The 14,558-nt window shown below is 39.5% G+C and overlaps 1 protein-coding gene across 2 annotated transcripts in view; it reads left to right on the top strand.

Annotated features, from left to right (window-relative positions):
- Positions 1–11,660, top strand: part of STIM2 (stromal interaction molecule 2) — a 153,151-nt gene extending 141,491 nt beyond the window's left edge. The window contains exons 6-12 of one of the 2 annotated variants that reach the window (XM_050947590.1): positions 1,305–1,482; positions 2,275–2,452; positions 3,186–3,353; positions 3,593–3,693; positions 3,988–4,226; positions 6,997–7,225; positions 9,381–11,660. In XM_050947590.1, the coding sequence (XP_050803547.1) occupies positions 1,305–1,482; positions 2,275–2,452; positions 3,186–3,353; positions 3,593–3,693; positions 3,988–4,226; positions 6,997–7,225; positions 9,381–9,861 (1,574 nt within the window). In that variant the 3' untranslated portion in view covers positions 9,862–11,660. Of the gene's footprint in view, positions 1–1,304; positions 1,483–2,274; positions 2,453–3,185; positions 3,354–3,592; positions 3,694–3,987; positions 4,227–6,996; positions 7,226–9,380 lie in introns of those variants that run through there. The other variant, XM_050947591.1, reaches the window with a different exon arrangement.
- The last annotated feature ends 2,898 nt before the right edge of the window (positions 11,661–14,558 follow it).

Raw genomic sequence — 14,558 nt, 5'->3', positions numbered from 1 at the left:
TGTGCAAATTAGAAATGTCATGCATAATTATTTAAAAGGTATTGTAAAATCTAATCTAAAATATTTTACACACACACACACATCTGACTTGACAAGCCCAGGATCCAACCAGATAAGGAAAATTCTTGGTGTTGTCAAGCAGCAAAACTCAGTTTGGGCAAGTGAAATTTAATTACTTGCCATCAAACTGGCAAGCTGCTGATCTGCACTTAAAAGTCTCGGGTGCATTAACTGAGACAAGAGGCTGCACATGAAAACTAGATGCCTGTCTTTCCTCCTAAGCATGGCTGAAAGAACAGATGATTGGCCGTCCCAGGCTGCTGCTTTATTAACTTCCTCCTTTGGAATGCTGATAAGCAGCTGCACCCAGTTCTGCACTCAGGAGAATGTGGGTGCCCAATTAAATGTACACTCAAGTGTGGTGTGGGATGTCAGAACTTGTTTGTTGCTATTTACGGGGTAACTGAGGCAGGAGGCTAATTGTCATCTGTGGCCTTAAAGTAGGCACACGGTGTTCCCAGGAATACTTTTAAACATTACCCTATGGAAATATGTATGAGAGGAGTATAGAGTATACAGTGAAAGCTATAATCTGTTTTATACTGTTGAATCTTTGTTCCCCAAATGTTGCTTCTGAGTCTGTAAACCTGTTACAAGCAGTATTTTAAAAGTCAGATTAGATTGCTTCCTTATTCTTGCAACAGCATCAGTTCATTTATTAAATTCTTTTTTGGATACTTTAAATACTATTTTTTAATATAAAAGAAAATGACAACCATATCTTTTTAGTTAGGTAACCAAACTTTAGATTCATATTGACCTTGTAAAATTCACTTTGTTAGTCTGAGCCCCATCATTCACCCATTCCCTTGAGGGACTCCCATGGAAATCAAGGACAGTTTTTTTTGCATGCAGAAGGAGGACTGTAGGATCAGACCCAACACTCACTAGCCACGTAATTTGATAATGAATTAACCTATACTGTAGCTTGTGAAATAGAAATGTTTAATGAAGAGTCAATGTGTAATTATCATGTAGAAGATTCATTCTTTTCAGTATACAGTAAGCATTTAAGGTAATCTCTCATAGATAGAATATAGTATTAGCAACAGAGCTGTTGGGTTTGTGTTAGAATGCCCCCAAAGTAATTTCAGTGGGGATGTGGAGAGAGCTTGCTGGATAAATGATGTGGAATCTCCCTTTGAGCTCCAAGTTGCACTATTTTTATGTGCTGAAAAGAAGTGATTTCGATAGTGCACCTATTAAATCTGCACGGTACTTGATTGTTTTAACTATTTTTACAGGCCCATCTCACAACTGGATGAAGGATTTTGTACTAGCAATTTCTATAGTGATTGGTTTTGGAGGCTACTGGTTTGCACATACTCAGAACAAGACCTCAAGAGAGCACATCACAAAAATGATGAAAGATCTAGAAAGCCTCCAGACAGCAGAGCAAAGCCTTCTTGATGTGCAGGAGAGGTATGTGAACTGAAAAGGTTTAAGTGTTCAGTGATTTGTCTAAACTTTATGTTTTGAGGTAATGATGTTTAGCATTTAAAGCAATAAAGTGAAAGATAACAATTTGACTAGAACAGGCATTGAGTGTTGTGCACCTTCCTCAATTCATTGCACACATTTAACTGCAGTCTTAATGAACATATCTGTGTGTGGCATGTTGAAATATCTCCTTGACATAAACTGTAATGTGAGAGCTGAGCAATGGAAAGGAAAGAGAAATGGATACAGAGATGGGTCAGTGAATATGAAAGGGACAGTGGTGAGTTAATCTGTTACTTTACATGTTGATGTAGGAAACAGGCATTATTACTGGAGATTATGGCTGAATTTGGGATAAACTGTTTCTTATCCTGTTTTGTTGTGGAAGAAAACTTCTTGCAGCATCTTTCTTACAGCTTTTTGAGCACATGAGATTCAGACAAGCCTTCACTGAAAATTGTTTACTGTTTTTCTACCAGTATGGAGAAAGAGTGCCTCCTCCATAGTTAAGGCAGTAACTCTTATTATAAACCTGGTATTTTTGTGTACTTTTGTACCCTTAAAGTATATATGAAGGAGATTATCATTAAAACTGATAAGTTAGATACGGGGTGTTTGAGGCTGGTTTATGATTGAATTTGGATATAAATGCTGCAAATTATATTAACGTGTTACATACAATCTGTATAGGCTTCATTCTTTACCAGAACACTCCATCTTTAACCACTGTTCTTTGAGTAGTTTCTCACTTTTTTGCTTAATTGTGTTCTTAAGGCTTGAGAAGGCACAGGAGGAAAACAGAAATGTTGCTGTAGAAAAACAAAACCTGGAGCGCAAAATGATGGATGAAATCAATGATGCAAAACGAGAAGCTTATCGACTAAGGGAGTTGAGGGAGGGAGCTGAATGTGAGCTGAGCAGACTCAAGTATGCAGAGGAGGAGCTAGTACAGGTATTTATGAACTATGGAACATTTCAGTTTTTTTAACTTAATTTCCTGGTTTTATTGCGGTTTAGTTTACTGGAGAGATGTATTTTTATTTATTTTTTTCAAGTGGCATTTCTGTGATGCTAGGTTTATTGTCCTGGAAGCATCCTATAAGCCTCTGAATCTTTCATTTCTTTACAGCCCTAGAAAAAGGATATACATTGACCACTATTAAAACTTGTGAAGCGTATGGACCTCTCTGGGTATGCTACTGAAACATATTTAAAATAACAATTTTTCATGTTTTAAGTCCCTGTACATAATGTACATGGGCCAAACAATGCCAAGACTAGACCTATGAAGGAGGTTTCATTTTTGCTACCAGAACAGAAGCAGCTGGTGTCTTTACCAGACTGTTGCTTATATTTTCTTTTGTGTAAATCTAATGTGTAGTGTTAGAAATTAGTTGTGGCATATCAGTAAGTGTTAGTTTCAGCTTGATCACCAAGGTAAAATAGGAACAGAAAGTTTGAGGCTGGTACAGTGTATGCAAATCCACAGCATGACTTTCCAGAAACTTCTCACAACTTACTCTTAAGAGCAAAGAACCACATGCCAGAGCTATATGATCCCAGAGCGTGACTGCATGGAAAATGAGTTTTAGAGGTAATTACAGCAGTATTTGTGGCACACTCCTTTTTACCTTCAGTCTTAGGAAAATTATCTCAGTGACTTTTTCATCTTTTTTGACTGCTAGGTTCGCATGGCTTTAAAGAAGGCCGAGAAGGAGTTTGAGCTGAGAAGTAACTGGTCTGTTCCTGATGCATTGCAGAAATGGCTCCAATTAACACATGAGGTTGAAGTTCAGTACTACAATATTAAAAGACAAAATGCAGAAATGCAGCTAGCGATTGCTAAAGATGAGGTAATTTACTTTTGAGTTACTTCAGTATGTTAATGTGCTAAAGACTCACAGACCTGTCCATTTTGTTGGATATAGAATATTCAGATAGGATAGAATGTTGATTACTTACATTTTCTGCAGTCAGCATATAAAAGTACTGTTTCATTCAGATATTTACTGCCTTTCTGTCCTCTCAAATTATTTTTTGTTATCTGCATTATTTATACAGCCTTTGGCTTCATGTTTATCCTACATTTTAGGCAGAAAAAATTAAAAAGAAGAGAAGCACTGTATTTGGGACATTACATGTTGCACACAGCTCCTCCCTAGATGAGGTGGACCACAAAATCCTTGAAGCAAAGTAAGAGCATTGACTAGATGTATATTGTCCCTTGCTTTCTTTTATACCAGAAACAGTGAAGTTCACTAAGAAAATGATATGAAGGAATTCAGCATTTTAATGTTATTGTACTTTAAGTAAAAATCTGCTGTCAGAAGATGATGTAATGTGAGTTTTTGCACACTCCTAAGAATAGGTGATTGCTTTCTGAAATGCTGCACTGATTATACTGTTATTGTTCCATACTATGTTCAGCATTCAAGTTTTAGTCCAGTGACATAGTAACTAAGTTCAATTTTGTTTTTATTTTTCCAGGAAAGCACTCTCTGAATTGACGACATGTTTGCGAGAGCGTCTCTATCGATGGCAGCAGATTGAGAAGATCTGTGGCTTTCAGATAGCACACAACTCAGGATTACCAAGCCTGACATCCTCTCTCTACTCTGATCACAGTTGGGTGGTGATGCCCCGAGTCTCCATTCCACCTTACCCAATTGCTGGGGGAGTTGATGACTTAGATGAAGACACCCCTCCAATAGTTGCACAGTTTCATGGTATGTGGTATATACTCCGAAGGGAGATTTTGAGGAAGGGAAGCAGGAGTGGGGGAGAGACTTCAAGTGATGAGATGAGTTACTAGTAAAGGGAAAATTGAGCAACCTAGAGCACAGAAATTCAGGAGAAAATTAACCTCAGGAGGAGGAGTGCAGGAAGTAGAGACAGGAGCCAAACAAAACGTAAGGTAATAGTGATGGACATTTTCAAAGAAAACAAGCCCCTGCATGAGTCTTCTATTAATTAGATAGAAAGTACAGTAAATGAGCTGGGAGTTGAAATAAAGGTAAAGTGAAGCAGTAAAAACTATTTCCTCCTACTCTTCATTCTGAAAAAAAGAATAACCTCAATCTGGTCACCATAAATAGGTAACATGGATTTTACTTGAAAAAACCTAATCCTAAATTTACCCTGTAACTTTGCTCTTGGCCCATCACCCTACCATTATGGAAGGGCAGGAGTTTCTGTCAAATCAGACAAGCAGGTAGGAAGAGAGATGATACTTTCTGTGAGAGGATGTGTGCTACACAGCTTTCCAAGCATTCTTTAATGACTGGAACAAAAAAGTGTCCAAGGAAGCTTCCAAACAGAGTGTTTTTGTGCTGGGAGGTGATTGTAGATGCTGGAGAGTCAGACCACTGTGATGTCTGACTTGAGTCATTGCATCACTAAGAGAGACCATCTTATTGTAGCTGTGATTAACTAGACACTGAAGATGAATTGAGATAAGCTTATGCTTGACTGTTTCAGCACACGCACAAAAATCAAACTGAAGAAGGGATAAAATTTTGTGACAATTACTTCTACAATTTCTTGTTGATTATAATTTCCTTTGAAAATACCAGCACTGTATTTTTAAAAGGCTCCTAAGGGAGTTAGATGCACAGGAGCTACATGGACCTTTTGTCTGACCTGGTATGGCTGTTCTTATGTTCTTATGTTATGTTCTATGGAGTCAGAGAATAGAAATGAAAAGTAGGCTCTGTCAGATGCTCACATTGTGCTGAAGAAAGGTCAGCTGTGAACAAGGGCACTTTCGCCTCTGGACCCAAACTCACTTCCCTGGTCTGGCTTACATGCTCTCATCATCTCCCACTGAGGAGCAGAGATATCTGATATGTTTAGGTCAGGTGCTGCTAGTTGCATCATAAGTTGTGATTTCCCCAGTGACCTTCACGTCTGAAAGTAGGATGGTAACGAAACTGAATGTGAGATTCCAGCAAGTAGAGGTCAATGCAACATATGCCTTGTCCTTGTCTGTCTTGTGTGCTTACATATTTATAGTTAGACTTCTGCCTAGTTAATACACAGGAAGGGAGAATATAGTTTATCCAAGGTTAATACAGCATCCCAGGAAGAAAAGTGCAGATGGCGTCAGTCCAGACTTGTCTGCAAAATTCTTGGGTTTTCTGACATTTTTAGTTGATTAAGCAAACTTGCCCCCTGGCTGGGCATGGCCTTTTTTGTCCAAGAGAGACAATACAAACTACAGTAGTCTTGGTATGGAAAACTTGACGGAAACTCATCCACAACATAGAGTCTTGAAGTAGTTCCATTAGCCCCTTCCACATGAGAGCATTTCTAATCTGCATGCTTTCCAAACTGAAACCAGGTTGGAAGGTTTCCAGAAACTGCGATGACTGCAGCCTCCTATCAGGCCTTTCTTTTGCTTTGCTGTCACCATCTGCTGGCAGGGAGGAATGGACTGGTGTCTGGACTGGTGTAGCAGATCTTGAAAAATGAATTATCGAATAGAAAAAAACGTCCCATTACAAATGAAGTTGGACAAACCTGTTTTGCTTGCTTTCATTTTGGCTGGCACTCCTGTTGAGAGAGTGCACTAATGCAGTTCTAGAAAAATAAATCACATTTAATGACTATAGCATTCATGATTGTAATTTGTGTTGTTTACTTCCATCCATCTTTTTGGTTAGGTGAAATTATTTTAAAAACAGTGGTGCTTCTGGTGCTCCTTCAGAAAGCTTCTCACTTTTGCAAGATTTGAATGACCACAAGATTAGAATGGATGAGAATAATTATGTGTTTCATACTAATTCAGCACCACCATTTCTAGTCTATAAACGTGTAGGGCCAGATTCTCAAATGAGATTTGGCCTCTTTGGGCTTCCCAGGAAGCACAGAGGTCAGAATCTGGATGCAAATGGTCAAAGGCAGAGCTTTGTTACCCCTGTCATCCATTAAGAACCATACCTGAGGCCTAGTCTACACTACAGAGCATCTATATTAAAATGTAGCTCCCACCGATGTAAGTCGTCCACTGCATCGACTTAATAACTCTACCTCCGCGAGAGGCATAGCGCTTAAGTTGATGTAGTTAGGGTAATGCAGTGTTTGTGTAGACACGGCATTATTTACATCCTCTGGTTGTCAGCCCTACTGCCCTAGGCCTCACAGCTGGAGCCCCGCGGCCCCAGGGCTCTCAATGCCCCACATAAGTAAATCAGTGGCAGTGCTCCTGATAAGGATGGGCACCGCCAACGGAAGAAGGGCACCGTGGACATGAAACACCGCTTTCATTACTGCAGTGGCTGTATGTCAACTTAATTTTGTAGTGTAGACATGCCCTAAAAGTCAGCTGAGAGCAGCCTCATAGGAACTCTAAGAATCACTGGGGCTGATGCAGACTGGCTCCCAGAATCATTAACCTGCTGTACCTGCCCTCAGGGAGAGAATCTGCTGATAGGGTTTTCAGAGTAGATTATGTTAATTTTAAATTAACATAGTTTGTTTGTTTGTTTTTTCCCCCAGGGTCCACTGTAAAGCCTCCCAGCACATTAGCAAGAAGTAGTAGTGTGTGTCGCTCAAGGCGAAATGTTGTACCACCATCTCCACAATCTCTGCATACTCAACGTGCTCAACATACGCCACATACCTTGCATTCCCCTGACCCTGACATCCTGTCAGTGTCAAGCTGCCCTGCTCTTTATCGTACTGAGGAGGAAGAAGAGGCAATTTACTTCACTGCTGAGAAACAATGGTATGACAAACAGCAAAACATTATTAGAACTCTGGTTGGATTGCTCTAAATAGTTATGAAGTGTTAGAGGTTGAACTATGTCAAGCGGTGAAGTAGCCACCTGAATAATATAAATTAAGTTATTGGGCCCAAATGGAACAACAATTGGGCAATTCATGCTACTGTGTGAATATAAAGGAGTGAAGTTCTGGAACAGCCTTCTAAGGGGAGCAGTGCGGGCAAAAAATCTAACTCGTTTCAAGACTGAGCTTGATAAGTTTGAGGGGGATGGTATGATGAGACTGCCTACAATGGCGTGTAGCCAATCTCTGACTGCAAGTAGCAAATATCCCCGGTTGCGGTGATGGGATGCTAGATGGAGAGGGCTCTTTGTTACTGCAGAGAATTCTTTCCCAGATGCCTGACTGCTGGTCTTGCCCATAGCTCAAGGTCTAACTGATCGCCATATTTGGTGTTGGGAAGGAATTTTCCCCCAGGTCAGATTGGCAGAGACCCTGGCAGTTTTCACTATTTTCTGTAGCATGGGGCATGTGTCACTTGCAAGTTTAAACTAGTGTAAATGGTGGAGTCTCTGTAACTTGAAGTTATAGAATCATAGAAGATTAGGGTTCAAAGTGACCTCAGGAGGTCATCTAATCCAACCCTCTGCTCAAAGCAGGACAGACCCCAACTAAATTATCCCAGCCAGGGCTTTGTCAAGCCGGGTTTTAAAAACCTCTAAGGATGGAGATTCCACCACCTCCCTAGGTAACCTGTTCCAGTGCTTCACCATCCTCCTAGTGGAATAGTTTTTCCTAATGTCCAGCCATCCCTACTGCAATGTGAGACCATTGCTCCTTGTTCTATCATCTGCCACCACTGAAAACAGCATAGTTCCATCATCTTTGGAATCCCCCTTCAGGTAGTTGAAGGCTGCTATCAAATCCCTCCTAATCCTTCTCTTTTCATGGTTCAGTAACTCAGCCAGAGGTTAGGGGTCTATTACAGGTGTGTGTGGTTCTCTGGCCTGTAGTGTGCAGAAGATCAGACAAAATGATCAGGATGATCCCTTCTGGCCTTAAAGTCGGAGTCTAATTAGCCAGTGCAAAAGGTTTAATTCAGTGCTGCCACTGTCCTGGGTATACTGAACTAATCCAGTTTCTTTCCGATAGTTTGTGCTTATAGCTTTAACCTGGACCAAAAGCAGACTGTAGCGCTTGCTGCTGTTCCTACACTTTCTCCTAGGAGAAAGTTAAGTTCCTTTAGTCATGTAACACAAGGACTAGTTAGATTGTATATTGAAAGGTGAGGATATCTAACTTGCAAATATATTAATCTGCTGCTTCTGTGACTTTTGTAACTTTATTTACTCCGTTACTGGTTTTGTTTCTTCACAGCCAATCTTCTCCGCCTGTTTGTTTCTGTAGTAAATTCATTCAAAATTTTTGACATGACAATCAATCCTAGCACAGCATCTTGTCATCTCATAAATACACAATTATTCTTTCACTTTTTGTATCAATCAGAAGGATTAAGATTATCACAAGAACTGGCTTCATTAACAGCTAAAACACAGGCCAAGCAAATTTCATATTGTATAAATTTTTTTTTTTTTCAAGCTTATGCCAGTATGAAAATACCCTTCTAATTTAGTGGCTTCAGGCTGCTTTGTTCTTTGGGTCTTAGGGAACTCCTCAGTATGGCTCTTCCAGAACCATCCTTTTTAAGAGAATATGCTAATACTTTAATTGGACAAGGTTATTGCTCTTCTATAGTGAGGTGCAGTTGACTGAACTGAGCTTGATGCTTATTTTGGCTGAGATTAAAATCATTCAGCTTTTTTTATCTATTGACAATCAAATTTTTTATTATGGTCTCTGGTAGTTTTAATCTGGTTTTTTGCCCAATTGGTGGCAGTGTGACACATACCTAAAATTACTATCACATCTGTATCAGATTACAAGGTTACATACATAAAACTGCTATTCGTGGATCTGAGATATGAACTGATCTCGTTTTCTTATTGTAAATGAAGCTGTTCAGCATTTACCTACCACTTTTAGTGGATGGTTGCAGTCTAATGGCATAGATTTTAAACTGGTTTTTTTCTCCTCTTAATTTCATTAAGGCAATTTCTGTCTAACAGTTTATTTCCTCTCTCTTTGCTATTACTTAGGGAAGTACAGGATGCTGGTTCGGAGTGTGATTCCTTAAACTCATCCTTTGGAAGAAAACAGTCTCCTCCTTCAAGTCTTGAGATGTACCAACCTCTATCTCCACAAAAGGTATCCCGGGAGGAACTGTCGCTAGAGGAATCATCCACAGGAGACTCCTCATCACTAACTGCAGACATTTCTAGGGGTTCTCCTGACTGCCCAGGCCTAACAGAAACTAAAAGCATGATATTTAGTCCTGCGAACAAAGTGTACAATGGCATCCTGGAGAAGTCCTGCAGCATGAACCAGCTTTCTAGTGGGATCCCAGTCCCAAAGCCTCACCACATCTCCTCTTCCTCAGCCAGCAGTGAAAGTAAACCCATTCATGAAGTCTCCATTGTCCCTAGGATCAGCAGCATCCCACAGGACCTATGCCAGAACGGCGAGAAAAACAAAAAGCCATCAAAAATTAAAAGCCTCTTTAAGAAAAAATCTAAGTGAGGCACAGAGAAGTAACCCATAACAGTGGCAAAGTTAGGCATCCTAAACTTCAGGACATAAGTTCCATTTGGGTCTTCCAGACTGGACATCATAGTGAAATGCCCTGTAGGTCAACTGTCTACTATTTAAATGATCCTCACGTTAAAGATCGTGCCAGCTGTTAATGAGAAATCAAAAATTCAGACAGTTTAGTTTTTTCTGCCTATTTATTTCTGCTTTGTTTTTAGTTATAGATAACTTTTAAAAAATGCCACTTTGGACTGACAAGCTTTAATGGACTAGTAAGCCTGCATGGGCTTGCCAAAATTTCTTGTTTACCACATCATCTTCGTATCTTTCCACAGAGCTATGACATTTACTTACTGAACTTAAGTAACTTAAAAGATGTAAAACTAATTAAATTGCACTACTGTTTTCCAGACTGGAAAAGTATCTCTGCAAGTGAAACTAGGATTTATAAATGACTGAGGAGATGGGTCTTTACACTTTTAGATCTTTTGGGGTTTTTAAGTAGAACCTGGGATTTCTAATTGACTTGATTTCTGGAAATAGAAACCCCACACTTTTATTATGGGATGCTTCCTTAGATTCATTTATTATTAGAACGGTTCAAGTCCTGCTGTAAAGATCATTTTTTCCCCAGGGCTTTCACTGTGATTTTACTGCATTGCAGGCTGTATGATAAAATATATAGGTAATTTAACAAGAGAAGAAGCTCTTGATTCCTTATGCAAGTGATGGAATGAAACTTGATTGAAGGACTTAAAAAATTCACATGCTTACAGTGGGGAGGGGGAGAATACAGCCCTTGTTTACAGACTTTGACAGACAAAGGATCTTTGGTTTATGAAAATGTGTAGTATGGTAAAGATAATAAATTGGAGACATTCTTGTGCTTGTAATTGTTCTGATTTTAGCTGATGTTCTCTTTCAGACATATTCCTGAGGACCTGTTTGTTGAACCTGCTATAGGCTACGTTGCTTATGCTTATAAGTGTATAAATTATTTTTGTTATTAGCTTTTAACAATGTCTTTATGTCCCTGTGTAGGATTTCATACTGTTTAATTTTGTATAGTTTGAGAAGTTAGCTGTTCAGACATGTCTGGTTGAAGTAAATGGTCTATTAATTTTATAACGTACATAGACTATTGTGAACTAGTGTAATTTAAAGACTTTAAAGTGAGAATCAAGACATGCTTCAGATAAAGCAGGCTTTTACATTAAACAAGCTTTTATCATAAGGCATTAAATTACCATTGGGTAACAAAGAAGCCTTCTTAGGAAAACAGTGGCTAGTTGTTCAAAACCATCACCATTTTTTACATTTAGATGAACAAAATGTACTGAGTAACAGTGCCTTTTTTATTCCGTTTGTCTGTCTGAAAATGTTTAATGCTGAGCAACAGTTTTCTTTGAGATGAATTCCAAAGAAATATTTTTGCTCTAGTGAACACAGGCAATTTATCCTGTGATGACTAGATCTCTTCAGTTCTGCTATGGGGTTGTGTTAGTGGCCTCAGTAGCTGCTGCTGTGACTGGACTTCTGTGATTAGGAGTTCAAACCTTGCCAGTACACACACTGTACTGTAGAAAACAATGAATTCATTGACTGCCTAAACAGATTGCTGGTAAGGAGACATTAACAAAACCTTTAACCATTTGTTTAAACTTGAAGCAATACATAACTTTCCTATTTTTGCATGAAGGTCCCATTATATGGGATTTCTCTTTGTTTATATGCATTTGCAGGACAGTGGTGGTATTTTTAGCAGAAACCTTTACTATGCCCTATGAAAAAATAAAAGAACATCAAATCAGTATTAATATGTCCAGAAAAGCAGCGTCTCTTCTGTGTTGGAGCTTTTAAGCATAGTTATTTCATATTTCTGTTACTGGTTGTTTGTTGTTAAGTTTAGGCAGCTTGCCATCTCAAACTTATCCAGAATATAATTCACTAACCCTGCTGCTAACCTGGCTACTCTGAAGGCATTACTCCTTATCCTTCTAAAGAAGATGTTGAACAATGCCATCCTGTTAAAGCTCATAATTTAAATATCTGATCAGACAGATGGGTGGCTCTCGGAACCTTGGTTGCCCTCCAGGCTAGTGCAACCAGACTTTAGAAGTTACTTGCCAGGAGAAAAAGCTCAGTTTTGGTCACTGATGTTGACAGTGGATTCTTCCTGGCAAACTGCTTCAGCAAATCCAACCTTCCTGTGGAGGGATATGGCATATGTCCATATCCTGTAGATAGAGGGGTGTGGTGTACTTCAAATGACCTACAGGTTTTCCTGTGCTAGCTAACTGTGTCTTTCCACTTCAACTATTTGGATTGGCTGACAGTCAATGAGTCCAATTGGCAAGGCAACCATTGAAGTGCTCTTGGAGACTTGCCAGTCCTCCTAGACAGCCTTGAATGGCACAGGACTCTGACGCTCTCAGCCAATATTGTCTCTGTGATCAGAGTGGCTCCTGAGATATCTGTCTAAAATCATGCTCTGAGGATTATCTGAAGTAGGAGATAAGGGTTTTTTATTGAATATATTATGATGGTGCCCAGAGGCCATGATCAGGATTGGGAGCCCATTATGCTAGGCCCTGTAAATAGGTAGGCCCCTCTAAAAAGCTTACAATCCAAAAACTCAAGTAACAGAGTGGGGAGAAAGGAGGCCAAATATGCCATTTTATAGTCATAAATATATTTTTATAGACACAAATCTATCTCAGGCAGGTTACATTAAAACATGTTTTCCAGTGGGTGGTGCCTTTTCCCATCAGACTTCCAGTGAATAGGGTTAGATGGGGAGATGCATTCAGTTCTACTTGCTGAAGCCAGTACGGAGAATCACTTGACGCCACATAACTGCTGTAGCTGCTTCTCCAGGGACCTCTTGTGTATGTGTGTTTGCTTCTCTTCTTGCAGAAGGTTGCTGAAAGAGTAGGACAAACAAGGTTTGCTGACCTTTTCCAACTGTTCCTCAGCAGAAGATGCCACTATTTCAGGTTGCATGTACCTTCTGCTCAGAATAAAATTAGGCATATTATGTACCTGATAGCTAGGTGCATGAGAGGTTAACACTGCAAGAGGAAGGAGTTTCTGAAAGGTAGCTATATCCTGCTAAATTTGAGAGAGACTGTAGTGTCTGTTACTACTTCTGGATAGTATGGACAAAAACATTCTACTGGTGACAGCCTAAGAACACACTGTTATTGGTGTACCTCCAGATAAGTCCTTCTCTGTAGCAAGGTTTTCATGTTGGCATGAGTTTGCATGCTCAAAGTTTATGGCTCAACTCTCGTTTGAAGTTTCAGTAGATGGTGCTTGTCCCCTAATCTACATTTTTGAGACCCTTTCTTTAAACTCTCCATGAAGACAGACCTGAGCTGAAGCTGCATCTAGTCCTTTAGATCTTAGATAAGATTTATTTTGAAGCTGTTACTTTAACAATATTAACCTTTAAAGTATTCCCAATTGCTCTGTCCGCCAGATAAACAAGCTTTTCTGTCTACCATCTTGCTTATTTTATCAGCCAATTCTTGCTCTTTCACAAATACAAAGTGGTTTTGCATGCTATTCCACTGTTTCTGCACAACTGTGAAACTTGAGTTTTGCCAGCACCAGAGAAGTATGTTCTGTGTGTATGCCCTTCCCTCTAGTGCAGTGGGAGAGTCAGTCCCACTCTTTTTGGACATTAAAAGGGCTTATGAAGGTGCATATTAGTGTAGAGCACAAGAGTTTGAGCAGAGAAACTTACAATCTTTCTCATTCCAGGGGGCAAGAAAGGGTTCAGAAATGTCTCCAAGCATGAATAGAAGTAGTACATGCTGCCCTGGGGGGTGACAGGCCTGTACCTGTTACACTCTCCCTACTAGATCAACCTCTGCTTCTTGGGCACATAGAAGTAAAACCTTTCCTAATAGTCTTTCTTATTCAGATTTAAACCTAATTCTTTCCATATGTATTCTGCTTGCTTTCTAATTGCTATGACAGAACCTGTGGTGGGAGAAGTGTGTAAATTTAATCAGGAGCACTTTTTTTTTGGTTTTGTTAATGATATATAGATGAAAACCTAGCAAGTTGTGAACTGACCTGAACCAAGGCATATACATCCCACCCTTTGATTTAACAGCTTGTTTGTTGCCTTTGACTGGATGAAGAAGCGAATTACTTTATTTGCCTTGTATATTTCCGACCCGCTCTTCTGCACAGAACAATACAGATGCACATATTTTCAATAAGTCTCTTTGGCGGGGGGGAGGGTGTAGGTACATTTATATATGTATATTATTACCAAATCACAGGTTGGATGGTGGATTGAATTTAAATGTATTAATATCTGAATGGAAGGCAAGCACAACTAAAGCCTGACTCTGTGTTCCTTATCTCAAGCCTGTAAAAATGTAAATATTTTTGTAAAGCTGAAACGTGGCCAGTCCTTGGATACCAACATAAATCTTTCTTTCAGTACAGTAGCAACCAACAAAGACCTAGACAGTTTAACTATATGCACTTTATTCAGAATAATACTCTGAATTCTGCCATGCTGGGCTGATGCTTCCCCCACCTCCACATACCAAGTGCAAACTCTGCTGCACTGTACTTGCTCTTAGCTCCTGGAGGTTATACATTTACCCATTAAATTAAAACAAGCAACAAGGTCTGAGATTTCTCCCATCCCTGTATATATATTCACG

The sequence above is a fragment of the Gopherus flavomarginatus genome, chromosome 3 (genome assembly GCF_025201925.1).
Source record: "Gopherus flavomarginatus isolate rGopFla2 chromosome 3, rGopFla2.mat.asm, whole genome shotgun sequence".
In the NCBI taxonomy this organism is placed as follows: domain Eukaryota; kingdom Metazoa; phylum Chordata; order Testudines; family Testudinidae; genus Gopherus; species Gopherus flavomarginatus.
The sequence above is the reverse complement of the archived record's forward strand: the minus strand, read 5'-3'. Positions and strand labels throughout refer to the sequence as shown.